This window comes from Alligator sinensis, unplaced genomic scaffold, assembly GCF_000455745.1.
Source record: "Alligator sinensis unplaced genomic scaffold, ASM45574v1 scaffold434_1, whole genome shotgun sequence".
Classification (NCBI taxonomy): domain Eukaryota; kingdom Metazoa; phylum Chordata; order Crocodylia; family Alligatoridae; genus Alligator; species Alligator sinensis.
In genome coordinates, this window is record NW_005841994.1 from 2,360,230 (window position 1) to 2,377,836 (window position 17,607).

The window sequence follows — 17,607 nt, forward strand, 5'->3', positions numbered from 1 at the left end:
GGGTCAGGCTAGATGATCTGTTCAGGTCCCTCCTGACCCTAGCTACTATGAAACTATGAATCTGGGCCAAAGGCTGCCGAAATCAATGGAAAGTCTTCCTTAGCTTTGATGGGCTTTGGACAAGGCTCTGAAAGCATATTCTCTGCAGGTACAGAAAGCTTGTTTTTGATAAGAAAAACTCTCCCATATTTTAGCACTGTTATATAGCAAGCATCAAGTAATAGGAGCATTAATGTGTACAATGTTAAAACAGGATAGGGCAGAGGATATTCCTGTCCTGGCTGCAGAAGGCCTAAGGGTAGGAACAGACGCTGCATTTGTTCCTGGACAAATTCTACCTGTGTTTGTCCAGGAACAGAAATATTCCAGGATTAGCGTGTGCACACATTGCCCCCCTAATCAAGGTTTAGCAAGCAGCTGAATGCACTGCCACTCTTCTGCTATTGATTCAACAATGAGATTCTTCAATAACGGTTCAGACACACTTTGAGATGTCCTGGGATAAACTGTTAGTACTTCTTACCCTGTGAAACTTTTTAGGATTTATCCTGGGACAATGGACACAGATGTCTGAACAACTGCACTTTGACCCAGGATAAAATTGTTTATCCCAGGACAAATGCTAGGTCTTTCTGTGACATAAAAATTCTTGCCATTTGTAATCGGTGTGATTACTTTGTCCTGATTAGGATGCCTTTTTGATTCCTTGTTTGCACAGTGTTTAGTGTATTGGGGCCCTGGCTTATCCCTGAGGATTCCAGATATCATAGTAGTTCAATAAATAAGTGATAATAAATTATTGCAGGCACCATAATTAGCTTTTTCCTTCAAAGCCAGCTAACAATTGCTTTCCCCATTCCTTTTTCTACTTCTCTTGGAAGCAACAATGAGGATGGATGGATTATCAACCTTGAATAGGAGGAGGAGGGCAGCACTGCAGGATACAGTTGCAAATCATTCCATCTGGGAAGAATAACTACACAACAAATGATAAATAAACTCCCACCTTGCATCTTGCTCGCTAGCAGAGCCAATCAGCATGCAACAACTAAGCTCATGTGCCCTTTCCACATCCCTATGCCAAAGAAACAAATGTTTCACAGAACATGGTATGGGTAATGTAACTTCTGCCTCCAGCCCAATGTCTGCAAAGCCCTCCTCTTTATTACAGAAACTGTGAACCCTCACTGACATTCACCTTTCTTGCACCCTGCTGTAGAGATAAGCATTGCTTCTGTTTCAGAGGGTTTCTATTGTGCTCAAGTTCATGACATTTTGAATCTAACTCCGGGCCAACTTTGAGTTGAACAATTGAGCCATCCAGTAACTCACAACTACCAGAGCAAATTCCAAAACCAAATATTTCATTTGGAAAAAAACAAACAGCCTGTTGCTAAGCAAGCAGTGTACTTACGTAGCATAGCAGTGACAGAACCAACAGCTTGAAAGCAAGGACATGAATAATTAAGGGTACCATAAATCTTACACAGCTGGTCTGCAACAGAGATGCTGGGCTTCATTCCCCTCTCCTTGATGCCAGTGCCACTCCACTAGAGAGATATCACTGTCAGGATGTTTTTCCTGATAGCCTGAGATGTCCTTTTCCCCAGTTTCATTCCCTAAGCCAGTGGTGTTCAACCTCTGCCCCACAGGCCCAATATTGGGAAGCACCGTGGATCCATAAATTTGGTGGCAGGGGAGCAGGGACAACATTAATTGCTGCAACTTCCAGAATGACAGCAACTAATGCTGAAACCATTGTCCCCCGTGCCAAATTTCCAGACCTTAGGAAGAGCCCTGCAGGCCAGATGACAGCCCTGCAGGGCTCCTCTACAGCCAGTTCAGATGCTCAGGGGTGGGCCAGCAAGCAGGTCACTCCACAGCCAGATCCAGTGTGAGGGACTTGGTCAGCATACCAGATTGCATCCGCGGACTGAATCCATATGCTGACTCCACGCTAGATCAGATCCATGGACTGATCCTGCCCATGATATCTGGCCCATGGACTGACCCTGCACCACTTGTCTGGCTCACAGTGCCAGAGGATGAAGCATCACTGCCCTAGGCCTTTTCTGAAGAGATACGAATACTCAGACACTCTGAACTCTAGCAGTCATGGAATGTAGGGCCACTTTTCCACATCATAGCTGCTAAAGAGATATCAACCTATAGGCTTCAGCTTCTAATCACTGGAGACCAAGAAGGAACTCTGTCTGAGCAGGTTAGCCTATCACTGCCCATGTGGTCATTTAGGCTAGGGCAAAGGCAGCCAAAATGGATGCTGGCCAAATCATGCCTCTATATGCCCTTGATCTAACTTTACTACACAAGCCCGATAAGCCAGCAGGCATGAGCAGCTTTTTGACCACAGGGCCACAAACAGAGTCAAGTTCCTTCAAAAATGGGGGCATTCAGATATCTAACTACCTGACCAAAGGGTGAGGCCAGATAGATGTCTCAATGCCTCCACTTGCACCCACAATTTTCCTACAGGCACCAAGTGGGGTGCTAGTTAAGCTCAGCTGGGTAAACCAGCTGCCTATTGAAATCCAAGGAAGGCCAAATTTGTGGAGCTGGGGTGGGGGAAGAGAGGGCTCTTTACCAGCCTGTACAGCACCTTGCTGCTTTGTATGCATCGCACTGCATACGTCAGGTCCCTGAAGATGCTCCCTTCCATTTTGGCTTGCCCTTGTGAGCAGACAAAGATTCCACCCTTCCCATCCCTGAAAAGGCACCGCCGGATGAGGCATCCTTGCAGAGAGTTGGCAAGAGACTGGGCCTCCTTGTCTCTTTGCAGCTCCTGTTGCAGACTTTTGAGCTCAAAGTCATTCTGGAGGGCATTCAACCCATTGGTTTGTGGCCGGCTGTAGATAACTTTGGTCAGCATGTGACTCAGGCTATGGGCCTGATAGGACAGCTTGTACATCGATTGGTCGTCTCCCTCATTCTCACTGCCGGTGCTCAACTCGCTATCACTAGAGTCTGTGTCAAGGGTCATGGCTTCCCCCTCCTTGGCTGTATAAAGGTTCCCATTGAGCTCAGCCTCCTTCTCGCAAGTCTGCTCAAGTGCTGGTGGAGTCCTTAAGGCAGGAGGTAAGTTACTGTGGTCCCCACCTACCACAATCTCACAGGTCCTTATATTCCCCACTGGAGAGTCCCCCCAGTCTTCATGTTTTGACCTGCTGCAAGGTGAGGAATCTGGGGCCTGTAACAGAACAGAGCGGGACTTGGCCAGCATGGTCAGGTGCTTGCAGGCCCAGTTCCGATCAGAGGTCGGGGAGCCCTCCACAGTCACAGAGGCATTTTCACTGCCAATGAACTCACAGTTCTCAAGGACGCAGAGGGCCACGCTGTGGAAATTGATGCTACATTGATTGAAGGTGCAGAACTTCACCTGGCACGTGCCTGGCGCATGGATCTGTAACTGCCCATTCTCGAAGTTGCAGTTGTCAAACTGGACGTGGCCAGAGGTTGTCTGGAGAATAGTGATAACAACACAAAGTAAATACCCAGAGCAATGGCCATTTTTGGAGAGACTTGCAGGTTCCTCTACTCTTTCCACAGAAATGTCCTACCTCTTTACATGTAGTAGATCATGGATTACAAATTACAAAACCCACACAAATTTACCCCAGTTGGCTTCTACCCTCAGCCTAGAGATCAGTTAGCTTTGTACCTTTAACTAACATGGCATGCTCCATCTGTCACAGTCAGTCACCAGATTCCCTAGGTGACATGCTGTAATCACTGGACCTAAGCAACACCTGTGCTGCTCTTCTGAGCCCTTTCAAAACTATTGATGTGCACATTAGTCATCTACCTGTCTGCAAATGTAAGGTAATGAGTTGTACACATAAGGCAGCTTGGTAAACCTTAATGGCCTGTAATATTCAGAAGATCAGAGTAGAATGATCTAATGGTCCTTCTGGTCTTTAAGTCTTTAAGAATATCCCAGGGGCATCTGCTGTACATACTCACAGGCATAACACATGCCATCCACCCATGCAGTAGGGCCCAAACATTTTGCAAGAGCATCAGATGTTGCTCCCTCCCTATCTGCTTCAGCACTGCAGCTTACAAATGTCATTCCTGTTTTATTCCCCTTACAGCAAGTGCCATGTGAATGCAGTGTTGGGTCACTAATGTCTGTAACGTAGTCATAAAATTACTGGACAGGAGGGGATCTCAGTAACTTATGCAGGATCTTCCCTGTTTAAGCTGTCCCACACAGGAGCTTGTCCAACCTGCACATAAAAACTTCCAGGAACAAAGACTTCTTGGCCTCTCTAAGGTGATCTGTTCCAGTGCTGACCCCCTTCACAGTTAAGAAGTTCCTTTGAATATCCAACCTAAATTTCCTTTTCTGTAATTTCAGCACACGGACATGCAGAACATTCGATCGCTAGTCTCTTTCTAACAGCTGCTTTTGTAGCTGAAGACTTATCAAACCCCACCCTGCCCCAGTTTTCTCTACGCAAAATTATCCCAGTTTTTTTCCACTCTGCAGCTGTTCTTTCCACTGCTTAAGAGATATTTTAACAGTAGCCCACACAGACCATGTTTTATTGGGAGCCTCAGCACCACAGATATCACTAGCAGAAGAGTTTTTCTCTACCACAAGAGGCATGACAAAGCTCTCTGCTTGTACCCAGAATTGGTACAAGACCAGCACAAGTTTCCCTGCCCTGCCCTGTCAATGAAGTGAACCAGAACTCAGAGGGGCCTATTAAGAAAAGCTTAACAGTTTGCCTGGAATCTTGCCCGATACCTAATTTGACAGGAAATCTTCTTAGTCATTATTTTGTTTCTCTTCCTTGATTATCCCTTGATTCCCAGAGGTATGCTCCTAACAGTCAGTTAAAGGAGGCAAGTGCTTAAAGGAGGCAAATCAGGGCCTGGGGACAGATGCTCTGAAGTCATGGGAATTGTTTTGCATCAACTGCCATGATTTACAGCAACACATTTATTTTAATATTTCCACATTCTGAGGCACAGGAACCACACGCATTGGAAGCGTGCTTTCTGACATGCGTGACGGCCAAGATCAACAAATAGAGGACTCATCTACACCATGAGAGTGGCATGTCCTGGCATGGCCCAGACTGCACCCTGTCCACTTACATGCCCCAAACCCAGAAGAGTACATATGAACCACTCTGGCAGCATTCCCAGCAGCCTCTCCCAAGCATGCCAGAGACTGACATGACACCAGCAGTGATGGAGAGATGCACCCAAAGGTCTTCACTGGTTCAGCACTGGGTTCAAAGAATGTATGCGGGAGTGGGTGGGCCAAGTGTGCTCAGAAATGGCTTGACTGGAACACACCTTCATGGTGTAGACAAGCCCCAAGGGCACTACGGTATTTGAGCATGGGATGGCTGAATCAAGCCCTACATACTTATTGCTTCTTCCTTTCCTTTATGGAAAAGACTAATTATATGAGACCCCATCAAGTCCATTTCCGACAAAGGAAGTTGTTCAGCAAAAGCTTTTGTAAGACTTAAAATCAAATATATACTGCTAGGAAGCTTTCACATCAGTCAGAAGCAATTCTGTTTGGAAGGAAACTTTATTCACTGCCTGCCACCCAAATGCTGTAGCATGCTGCTTCTGGGTAAGAGCCAGAAAGTAAAATTAACCATCAACTCAAGTGAAATGGATCTGCCTCCACTGGCCACACTGAGAGAAAGCTCAAAAGGCACTGGCCATCATGAAGCAGTGATGAGAAAGTTAAACCTCCCTTTGCTTGTTTTTAAACAAAAGCTGGTCAGGAAGCTTTTCTTTCTTTCTTTTAATTACTATTTTTCACTCCACTGGTTTTCCTGTTAAAATATACATGGTAGTTTCCTTCTTAGAACTTTACAGTTAAGTTATATAATTAACTAATTTGAAAAAATAACTACATCCCATAACTCCTGGAAGGGAAGTTTCTATTTCATCGGTAGGTAAACTGAGTCTTAAAATGGCTGTGGGTCAGAGTCTCATAGATTTTCCTATAAGAAGCAGTTCCTTACCCTCTTCAAGTAGTTCCACTAGGTTCACAGAGGAAATTAATATTCAGCCTATGCACGGGTTTGGGGATCAGGCCCACAGCAACTTATGCAAAGTCAAACAGTAAGTCAGGTCAGAGCCAGAAAGGAAACCTGAGCGTTCTGACTCCTTGGGTTCCTTCCCAAAGTCCAGACAGCAGTGTGCTAACAGGGCCTACATTACACCACATGCCCCCACTCCCCTGCCCAGGAGGGCTGGCATTTGAGTCCCTCAAAATACATTTGGACTCACCTTGTAGACCACCGGGGTGAACCAGGCAGGCATAAACACTACATTACACAGGCGAGTGGTTTGGCAGTGCTGGTCGATGCTGACTAGCAGGGCAACGTCCCCCAGCTTCCCCTGCCCCACGATTTCCACTGGCACCTTCAGGACAATTTCACTTTGCTCTTCATACACCCCAGGCAGCAGCACAATCCGATCATAGGGGTTGGCAGCGGCCAAGGCAACTCGGAGGCTTTCAAACTCATACCCAGGCCCTACACAGAGGACACGGCGATCCTTCTTCCGTCGGAATAAGTAGAAACAGTTGGAAGATTCAAGGTCTTGGGTGTTCTTAGACCAGGTTTTTGAGGCTAGGTAGTGCTGTTTGAAGGCTTCTCTCCAAGACTGGGGCTCCACGTCAGGCTGGTTGGGCCAGTTTGGGTGCCTGCACTCAATGCAGCCCAGACACAGCTGTCGCCATCGTGTGTTGTCTAAGCTAAGAATGAGTTCATACCATGCCCTGCACACCATGCTGCAGCGGCCCAGGTCAGGAAGATGCAGGTAGGACAAAATCAGACGCCACAGCTCCACTGGGAGACCACTGATGTCCATTGTCACCTAGTGATGGTGGGACACAAAGAGGGGGGTTAAACAGGCAGGCATCATTGTCCTAAGTTTGTGATGGTTCTGCAGGGCACTTACCTGTGTCCATCTCCCTTTCTGCCAAGCTAGACGGAGATGGCACATTCTGTTCTTATTTGCTCTGCCCCCATCCCACAGGCTGACGGTGCTGACTCTGCAATTCTCCCAGGCCATGCTCCCCCCCCTCAAAAAAAACCCTCTTTTTTTCTGGAAACTGAACCCTACTTGCCTGGCTTGTGGAACAGGGCAGAAACTCTGAGGGAGAGCTGGAGTTTCAAAATCCCTTGCGACTTGCACAAAGGGACATTGCTCTCTCTTGCAAGCCCCTTCAGAACTGCCTTTTCTGCTACATCCCCATGCTGGGTGGCACTAACACAGCTGGTCTCCAGCACAGTAGAGCAAATTGGGGTGGGGTGACCCCCTATGCCTGATTATACCAGTGTAAAATGCAAAAGCAATAATAACCAGTTTGGAATGGTGACCTTTTACACTCTCTGAACTGCTGTAAATGATCATAATACCATATTTACCCAAATCTAAAACCCCTTTAAATGTAAGATGATCTCCCAATAATTAGACTCTAGACATGGAAAATTGTAAGTCTTGGTATAATTTTCCATGACTAGAAGCTAATTTTTGAAGGCTTGTCTTAAGTCTGTTCCCCCACCACTGTGGTGGGCAATGTGGAGAAAAGCAGCAGCAGGTGGCAAGAGACCAGAACCCTGCTCATTGCCCTCCTTCCCTGTTTCCCGCTTTTGCCTCCCCATGCTTGTGCCTGCCCCCTACCACTTATCCCCCCATGCCACTTGAATCCCCCTCAGAGCCTGCCCCCCCACTTGCCCCTTGCCCTTGTGCTTGAGCCTGTGTCCCAGCTGCCTATCCCAGCACCTCCAGTCCTCCCACTACCTACCTTCTGGCAGCCTGGCTCTAGCTCTGGGACAGTCAGTGGTGGCAGCCCAGGCTCTGGCCTCGGAGAAGCAGTGGGGGGTAGGGTGGCCATCACAGAGGACAGTCCTGTTGTCCTCTGTCCTGTATTGATATAAAACTGGATGCCTTTATGTCCTCTATTTTTCTCTTGAAGAAAAAAATACAGGCAGCTAGGCCCTTGGGATGGGTCACATTCAGTGTTGCCCTTTCTGCCATGTCCCCCAGTGCTGGGTAGCACTGTTATAGCTGGTCTCCAGCACATAAGCAGACTGGGTGCAGTGACCCCCTATGGCTGCAACCCCCATGAAGGCTCTTTAAAGCAAGAGGTGTGAGGACAACCACCCCCAAGAGCCCCTGAGTATGTGAAGGCACAGAATACTAGCTCAGTCCCTGTGGCAAATCTCATTGTAGGGGGTCTAAGGGAAGCTCAGCATCTCTGTAGGACTTGGCTGCACTACCTACCTCTTACTGCTAACTGGTGACCTTTCTACCACATTGAGCTGACAGAGAGCAAACACACACTTCTCATGGAGAAGGCTGATCAGGTCAGGCTGCCAAAGGGCTGGACTGACATTCCCTAGAGCAGCAGAGGGGTCTTCCCCATAGCCCTCAGCTCTCAGGCTTGAGGACAGACTAGAGTTGGTCTGCATCCTGCTGTGTGGGAGATCCTTACAGTGCTGTCTGCTTAATGCTCCCAGAGCTTAAAAAAACAGAATGCCCCCAATGTTTGGGTTGAATCTTTGCAGCATTACAACAACTCCCACATGCCTCTTTTTACCTGGCTACCTTGGGACACCTGTGGGTTCCAAAAGCAGAGAACAAGTCTTTGTTATCTCTGTGGTGCAGAGACTTTGCAGGGTGATTAAAGACTTGTTATTTAACCCTGTGGCTTGAAGGCTCTTGAGATTTTGTATAAAGTAAGCAATGCCTGTGACATGCAGGCAGGTCTAAAAACCTTGGTATAAACAGCTCTGATTTTCAGCCTGGTAGCCTTTAACACTCATTAGATTCTTCAGATGCATCTTGGCGCCTACAGAACTCCCTAGGTAAAAAGTATCCCTTTTCTTTCCAGTACTGTGACACGGGGGGGAAAAACGGAAAAGGAAATATAATAACACATAATTTTCCACTAACATAATAATTTCCCATGATGTAGAATAAATCAAACAAGAGAAGGAAGAGCACTCAACTTCATATCCAGAGAAAGGGAAGCAGTTTGGTATTACCAACAACAAAGAATATCTGCCTTCAGAAAGTCACAGCAGAAAACTGCAAAGGGACAAATAAAGACCAGGGCTTCCCAGGGGTGTATTCACTAGGAGAGAGAAAATTAGTTACGTTTAACCTGAGATTCTACTCTGGAAAGCAATGATGCAAAATAGTACCTTGTTACCGAGAACCAGTCCTGAGGCCAAGTCTGCTTATTTGAGTGATGAAATTAAGCTTTTGATAACTTCTGAGTCTCACAGGAAGCAGTGAAACTGAGTTACTAAGATGCTATCCATTCTCTCTCCTGCATTGACAACCAACTTGTTCACTCCAAGCCAGATTCTATTCCACCTATTAGATCTCTAAGTGGACTTAGGTGCCTAAATGCAATCTTATTCTACCCTACTTGAGTCCCTGAGAAACTGTCAATACAAAAGATGGGTGTGTCCCCTTCCTCCTTGCTGCTTTTTGTGACTTACTGTTAAGCTTATGGTTATGGTGTATTACAGAAGTAGGTGCATTAATGCCTTTTCTTAGACATCTAATAAGTGGAATAGGCTCTGGTTGCAAGTTCCAATCAGTGTCTGGGTGCAAACACACTGGCAGTAACAAAGCTGCAGAAATATCATTAAAAGCAAGACAATAGAAGTGGTTTGTGTATGACCGTGGTAAAGTTTGGTTGTTAACAAAGGCCTTTATTACTGGCAGGCATAAGACAAAATGGACATAACCTGAAGAACACAAGATAAGGTTGCAAGGTTAATATGCAGAAACACCTTTGTATACAAAACTACTGAGGAAAAAGACATATGCAGCTTCATGGTGCTTGGTTGCTTGCTTTCCTAAGTTGCTTCCTTCAGAACACAGACACATCGCACTGCAGGACTGCCCACTTACATGAATTGGCTAAAGCGGGGAAACTGTATTAACTGAAGGTCGGGGGGGGAGGGGGGGGGGAGGGACTTGAAGAAAGGAGACTGAAGCTTCCTTTCGGAGGCTAGGTCACCAATGCAGGAACACCTATAGCGGGCTTTTGAATGTGGAGAAGCTTTACACCTGGGCACCCCTCCGTAAAGGCTGTTAATGCACCTGCACAGTTACATGCCCAGCTAGCATTCCCATGGAACAGAGGCAACTCCTACTGAGTATACACAGGAGAAACAGGGCTGAAAGTGGTTGACCAAGTCCCAAGTGTCTGTCTTTACTTCTCTTATTTGGGACAAAGGAAGGGGAGACTCTCCAGAGGCTCAGTGTATCCAGCTCAGATTTTGTGTTCTGGGCATGGATGTTCCTCTCAACCATGCCTCACAGTTGGAAACCAAGCCATTATTCCATTGTTTTGGATTCTATGATCTGAGGAAGGCCAACCTGAAGCGCTCTGCCTCTGGGCTGAAACAGACTCTAATTAACAAAACAATCCTGTAAAACAGACACTTCTAAATGTTATGATCCATTCTTATCCAGACCAAGGAATAAGGGATCAGCCAGTAGGAACTCTGAGGAACATGTCTTGGGGTACATTCTTATTCAAGCTATAACTGAAGTTTCTCTATCCAGGTAGAGGCAGCTGTATGACACTCACTCAAACCATAGGCACCCACTTTTATTTTTGCCCAGGGTGGGTGGGGGCCTTCCTTTCTCTCCCCACACCCCATATGGCATGGCTGGAGCAGAGCCAAGTGGAGCACATGGGGGCTCGAGGTAGGCTGCCCACTGCAGGCTCAGGGCTCCCTGCCCTACTGCCCTCCCCTGAGAGCCCCATGCCGGTTGTGCCACTGTGCAAGCCAGCAGCAGTGGGAGGCACAACTCTGCATCCCCCCTGCTGCTGCTGGGTGGGCAGGGGGTGCCTTGCCATGGTGGCACAGCCACCACAGGGCTCCCAGGGGCAGCGCAGCAGGGCAGGGAGCCCCAAGCTGCAGCGGACAGCCTGCATCCATCCCCACCAGATGCACAAATCGGGGGGGGGCACACGTCCTACCATATCCCCCTCCCCAGGAGGGCACAAAACAGCAGGAAACTGTCCCCCCCCACCCCATGGACAAGCTGCCCATGGCTCTGTCCTACCCCCTGTCCCGGCCCTGGGCCCCATGCACCACCCTGGATGGGCAGCACCCCCAGGCCCAGCCCCTGCCCCACTCTCTCCCTCACTGTGGAGCCTCAATCTGCCCAACCGCCCACAGACTTACTTGCAGGCAGCTGGGGGAGCTGCTCTCCACCACTGCCAGGGGCTGTATTCCTGGCCATGTCCATGTGTGTGCGCGTGCACATGGCTCTCCCCGAGTCCCAGTCCCTGCAGCCCCTTGCAGGTTGGAATTGTGCCAGCCTGCAAGGGGAAAACTGTCGTTTCCCATGTTTTTCCATGGTGAACAGAGAACCCGGATCCCTGTATGATACTAGGAATCTGGGACAAATGCTGTCCTGGAGTCATGCAGCCCAGGGCTGGGACTTGATGTTCCCATTTCAGGACTGTCCCAACCAATTAGGGATGGGTGGTCACCCTAGCCTCTTCCTGAGGTGGGCCAGAGCCCTCGGTCCCCCATGTGCTCAGCTCCTCTGACTCAAACATTACATTTCTTCTACAGTGCCATGTAGGTATATCTTACCACCCTATCTTCATGGAGAGCCTGATCAAGAAAAACCAATGAGAATCTTTTCAATGATTTCTGTGGGATCTGGACTGGATCGAAAAAAGCATTCAAAAGTTTCTCTTTACTTCCTACAAATATCACAGTAAAAACAGGGCAGCTGATTGCTGCTATAAAGATTAGCAGACAAGGATTATCAGTATTGTGCACTCCACATCGAATCTGTCTGGGCTGGAAATTTGAAATCATTTCACTCTGTTTCACTTCACAGACATTTGCTAAATATACCCGTGATGTCTCCCTGAGACCTGACCCTGCATTCCTAGTGCATCCACTGAGAGGCTTGGGTGCAAAAGGAATGCACAATCAGGTCCTGGGGGTCAAATCCTGGCCCTGTTGAAGTCAGTGCAAAGCTTCTGGTGACTTTGAGGGGGGACTTTATAGAATGGTAAAGTTAGAAGAAACCTCAGGGATCCCCTGGCCCAACCTCCTGCATGAATGCAGAAATGCTATCCTTAAAGTATCACTATCCAGTGTTTATCCAGCCTTATTTCAATCTGCACTGTTATCTTACACTGCAAAACAAAATGCATCACTCCAAGCCTCACAAAACCAACATAAACAACAAACATGTATTCTCAGCCAGCATGAATGTGGATAACAGAAGTTCTCACTTTAATATTAGCTCTGAGGCTATAAATGTTATTTACTGTTGACCAGTGAATCCATCATGAATCATCTACCCACACTTAGCCCACAGTAATGCAGTGCTGGTCTTATTAGTTATAAGTAGGACAGAAGTACCTGGAGGCCCCAGCTGAGATGGAGGCTCACTGTTAGGAGCTTTGCATAAACAAGAAAAGGAAAATCCTTCTAGACCCAAAGCTGACATGAATAGAAGGACATGGACATGAACAGAAGGATAAGCAACCTGTCCAAAGACCTATCAGCAAGTCAATGATGGGGTGGGGAGCAAGACCTAGACCCAGTGGAGTACACAGTCTCAAGCAGCTTGAGTGGTTCATGTCAGTGATGCTAACCATGATATCAAGTGGTTCTGTATTTACTCTCCCTTCCAGTGACCTACCAGAAGGAATTTATCTCAGTTCACAAGTGGAAAAAGAGCTCGTGCCAGAATATGAAAACCAGGTTCTGCTCAGACTGAAGAATTTGTCTGGCTTGGGATGATGGCATGGCAACTCAAAGTTCATAGCACTGAGGACAACCCAAGCTGCAGTTCTGGAAATCAGGATTATTGTTCACGAATTTTCACTGGAGGTTTGTTTTCTGACTTGGGTTATTTGCCTTTGTCCAAGCTGAGTAAATCTCACTTCTCTTTCTAGTCTGCCTTGTTTGCTGGGTCTTGTGACTTATGGCAATACCGCGAATACCTCAAGGGAACATTTGCGCACAAACACATCCAAGTTTCCACTGAAGCAGCTTTTAAATTTCCAATTAAATATTTAGAATCATGTTTTATATTTTCTACCTAAACAGTATATGCTGGGTCACGGCTGTCCAACTGGTAGCTTGTGGGCCACAAGTGGCCTGTAAAGAGTTACGTTGCAACCCCTAGGCTCCTGTCCTACCATTGCTCCCTTCCGTCACTGTAGCTGGGACAGCTGCCAGCCTCTGGGCTCATCCCCTCCTCCAACTGCCACTTCCTGCCTCTGCCCCAGAGGATGGGGCAGTGTGGCGTGGCACCAGGAGCTGAGGATGAATACAGGGTCATGTGTGAGGACAGTGGAGACTGCATGGGCACTTGCTGCATTTTGTGGGGGGAGGGAGGAGTGAGCTACAGGCCACTAGGCCCCATGGATAACTGGTGCAGCCTGCACCATATGCAGCCCCTCCCAGGGGCTTAGAAGTTGGACAGTCCTGTTCGAGGTCAAAATTGCCTCATAGTATGGTTTAACATTTCTGAAGGCAGCAGAAGTGGTGGTTGGGAGGGGTGGGGGGAGGTAGAAATGGCACTTGCCTTGTGCCATGCAGTCAGCAGAGGGCAGAACTCAAGGGGATCTAAACCCAAAGAGCTCCCCACCACTGTGTGGTCATTCTCCCAGTGTATACTTATACTACCCCCAAAATATCCGGGAATTGTCAAGCCATGGGCAAACAGCACCATGCATGCCAGTCAACTCAATTCGCAGCCATAAATGCAGACCTGGATTTGGGGCAGCACAGTGTGTTCTTAAATCTCTCTCTGCTTAAGAAAGTGCATGCTTAATAATCAAGTGGTGACTTACATGCTTTTCTGAAACAGGGCTGTGTTTTCTTAAACCGAAGGGGACACTCTCAAGGTGATATATCCTCAGCTTCAAAAATGAAGCTAAAAGTAGGTTCAGGCCTTAATTTCACCCTGGGTCTGTCTGCCAGTTTTTGTGCTCTTACTGCTGAAGGTGTACAAGGATTTTAGTTGTTTAGTGAAATTCCCACATCAACAGGGGAGCCTTACTTCTCAGGGGAAAACAGCAAAATGGGCTACAGATGTAGCACTGTGGAAGTCACTGTGTAAACAAAGTAAGGAACAGACTCCCTTCTTTCCTCTCTCCCCCCGCCCCCGGCTCTCTTTAAGCTAGAGTCATCGGCGCTGCCACTCAAAGGCAAAATTAATACATGCATATGGAAATGTAATTTTCAAGTTGATGATGTCCTTGCATCTAAGTTGAATTAATCATTATCGATGCCCTGGAGTGCTGAACACAGTTGAAAATGACCACTTCTGCCTTATGCATCTCAGGGATGCTAGGGATAAAAGAGGGGGAGCCACTGGTGGCTTCTGGTACTGACAACATATAAGGCTTCATTACAGCAATCTGGCTTTTTTCCTGTAAAATTGAGTTCTGAATGACATTTCTTCTAAGAATGCAGGCTTAGGACTATGCTCATTCTTCTTCTTATTATTATTATTGTTGTAGTTGTTGTAAGCAAGCAGAGGGGCAGAATTGGTTTTTTTAAAGGCAGTTTAACTTTTCAAGGCTTTGTTTTTTAAACATAACTGTGAATTGAAGCTACAGAAATGAGGCAGGAGAAGATGCCATCTAGCCCCACATTTCGAAAAGATCTCTCAGATATTTGTACCCGTCAGCAAAACTCAGCGTGACTAAGAAGGGAGAGCTTTGACAATGATGCACCCCTAACAAGGGACATGAGTGACTTGCGATTGGTTGACAGGCACTGGAGGTTGTACGTGCATTCACTTTATGACTGGGCAATGGCCGGTAGAATAGAAATGCCTGCTTCTGCTAATCTTCATTATATTCAAGTCTCAAATTTGGGGGTTACAAATCTGCCCTCCAATGCACATGTGCAATTATTCCAGATGTTTATGGGAGTTGTACCCATCTCCCTTAGCTTTTTTGCCTTAACTGCAGGAGATTCAAGTTTTGCCACTGACTACGTGAAGAAGTGGCAAACATGCTATGCAGCTCTATGTGAGCTGCCTTCTACACCAGAAGCATCATAAACATTTCCATGCAGTGCTGTGCGTGGGTTAATTAGCCCTGCCCCTCAGCAATGCTAGTTAGTCTGCCCAAAGCATGGTAAAATGTGGCTACCCTCTGTCCAGAAGTGTTAACTGAATAAATTATTCAAGGAATATCAATAAAATTCACTGGGTCATCTGCTTGCCATGCAGTCAGCCCCAGGCTGCTGGGGTTCTAAGTCTGCTTGGTGCACAACTCAGCTTTTGCTTCACCTTCTGTCCCCTTTGATGTGTCTCTAGTTTTCCTGTAACAGACTGTGGTGCATCTTTCCTTCACAATCTGGGTCTTCTTCTCCCATCCATACCCTTCCTACACTGCAGTCTTCTCCATAGCTTTGACCTCTCCTTTCTTCTCTCACTTCTTTCGATTCACCAAAAAGCACCTGTTGGTACCACAGTTCTTCCTTCCAACATGTACCCTCAGCCATACACCTCTCACTCACATGCATGGCCAGAACATTTTGCCAAAGACCTAATAAATCAGAGAGGATTAAACCCACAGAAAGTCATGAAACTCCAAGGTGAGAAAACTTCCAGAATCCTGGCCGCTGAGAAAGAGGATGCTCCCACAAGCCAACCATGCAGGCAAACACACGACAAAGCAGGAAGCCCACTGCATGCCTATCACCACATGTGAGGCTGAGAGAATCTCCTCACTGAATGTCCAGTTCACACCAAGACCTCACCAGCATCCAAAGGCATGGTGCTGGCAGTTGGAGTAGGTGAAGGACTGGCACAGGTGGGGTTCATTGCACCAGCAGGGACTGGTCCAGGCTATGGTTATTCCTTCCCAGACAGGCAGAGGTAAGGGGGAAAAGAGCTTCTACACTCTCTGCAAGGACAAAACTTTCCATGTGTGCTGCTCTGCAGTCCCTGCCCAAGACTAAAGACCTGACTGACCAAGTGGGATGAGTTGCCCAAGAGGGGAACGAGATCTCTGCTGGCACGTGTGTTCAGTTTCTGCTGTTAGGAGTACAAAGCCTGCCATAACTCTACAAGCTGTTTTCTGTTCCCATGAATGATTTTTGGTTTGCACAGGACCACAGCTACATTCCAAATGCCCATGGATGTCACCCTGGAAGGGAGTAACAACAGTGCAGAAGCATTTGGACAGTAATGCATAAAGCAAGCTGTGACAGGCATATCTCAGCCATCTGCAAACCAAGCTGGAAAAGATCCAGCCAGCAGCAGCCTTGACCATGAACCTAAGGGAATGTGTACAAACACACTTGCAGGAAAGTGCCTGAGCAACAGACCTGGATAAAAAAAGAGAAATAACAACCCCTAGGTAGAGCAGGTAAGAGCCATTCAGGAGATAGTGACCCCAAGGCCAATGAAGCAGGTTACAGCTTTCACAGAACTTGTGTGCTGACACAGGAGAGTTATCCTACATTCTGCTCTTTTCTTCCTCCTTGAATAGATCTGACACCTTTGCAGCAGCAGACTGGAGGGTGAGGCAGGCCTTGTCCAGGGAATCGGATTAATGATTGCAGCTCTCTGCAGAAGTGCCACATGCAATGAATCCAGACCAAAGAGCTCATAGATAAGCCAATTTTATGCTCATGTCAAAATAGCAACTGCAGAATTTGAGATAGTAGGAAAGTGGGAAGAACTGACAGTTGCCCTCCTTAAGTTTTTTTTCTTCCAGAGGTTGATTAAAAAAGAATCTGACAATTGTACGTATGGCACAAGAAGGCTCCATACTGACTGGAGGCCTTGCGTACTCCCATAATATAAATGCATATTAATAATAATGACATGAGTACTGGGTAGGCCTAGGCAAGGGTTCATCCCCAAAGCTGATCCCTGAACAATGAAGTCCAAGAAAAACACATCCCATCAAGTTGAGCCAGAGTAGAAAGAACAAGAGAGGAGGGCCAAAAACAACAGGGACAATAGGAAGTCATATTCAGATAGAGACATAGTCTGTTCCTTGTGGCAACAGCTCAGGATGGGGAAGGTTGAGAACTAATCTAAGGTTTGAGAAATCTAGGTTCAATTCCTTACTCTGCCACAGACTGCCTGTGTGACATCAGGCAAGTCACTTAGCCACTGAGCATTTAATAGGGATAACAGTGAATATTATCCACCGCAGAAAGGTGCAGTGAGGGTTAACACATTAAAGGGGAGGTACTCAGGTACTATGGTAGTGGCCACAAAACTGTCTTAGACAGGACCTGTTTTATCAGTCCCCATCTGGAAGACAACCCCTTCTTCCGGCATTGGTTCACTACAGTGAATGATATGGATCAGATGGACTGAGTACAAAGCAGCACAGCAATATCAACGGGTGGGGTAATTACATGCTGGTTGTGGCACTGAGGACTCTTAGCAGTACAGCTGAATGGTGGGAAATCGTCAGTGAACAACAGAGGCTGGGCAACAATGGGGAGAGAAAGCGGGTAGGATAGGAGACAAACCAAAGTAGTCTCTCCGCTGCCATGGGGAGCATCTCCAAGCACAGAGGATAACTGTGTTCCTTCAAAGGGTCTGAAACAGCTCACG

The 17,607-nt window shown here is 47.1% G+C and overlaps 1 protein-coding gene across 6 annotated transcripts in view; it reads right to left on the reverse strand.

Annotated features, from left to right (window-relative positions):
- Positions 1-17,607, reverse strand: part of FBXO10 (F-box protein 10) — an 86,345-nt gene that overhangs the window by 48,233 nt on the left and 20,505 nt on the right. For 4 of the 6 annotated variants that reach the window (XM_025201422.1, XM_025201420.1, XM_025201423.1 and 1 more), the window contains 2 exons: positions 6,283-6,873; positions 2,603-3,475 (listed from right to left, as the gene is read on the reverse strand). In XM_025201422.1, coding sequence (XP_025057207.1) covers positions 2,603-3,475; positions 6,283-6,873 — 1,464 coding nt within the window. The remainder of the gene's footprint in view (positions 1-2,602; positions 3,476-6,282; positions 6,874-17,607) is intronic. The other 2 variants (XM_006021457.3, XM_025201421.1) reach the window with 1 other exon arrangement.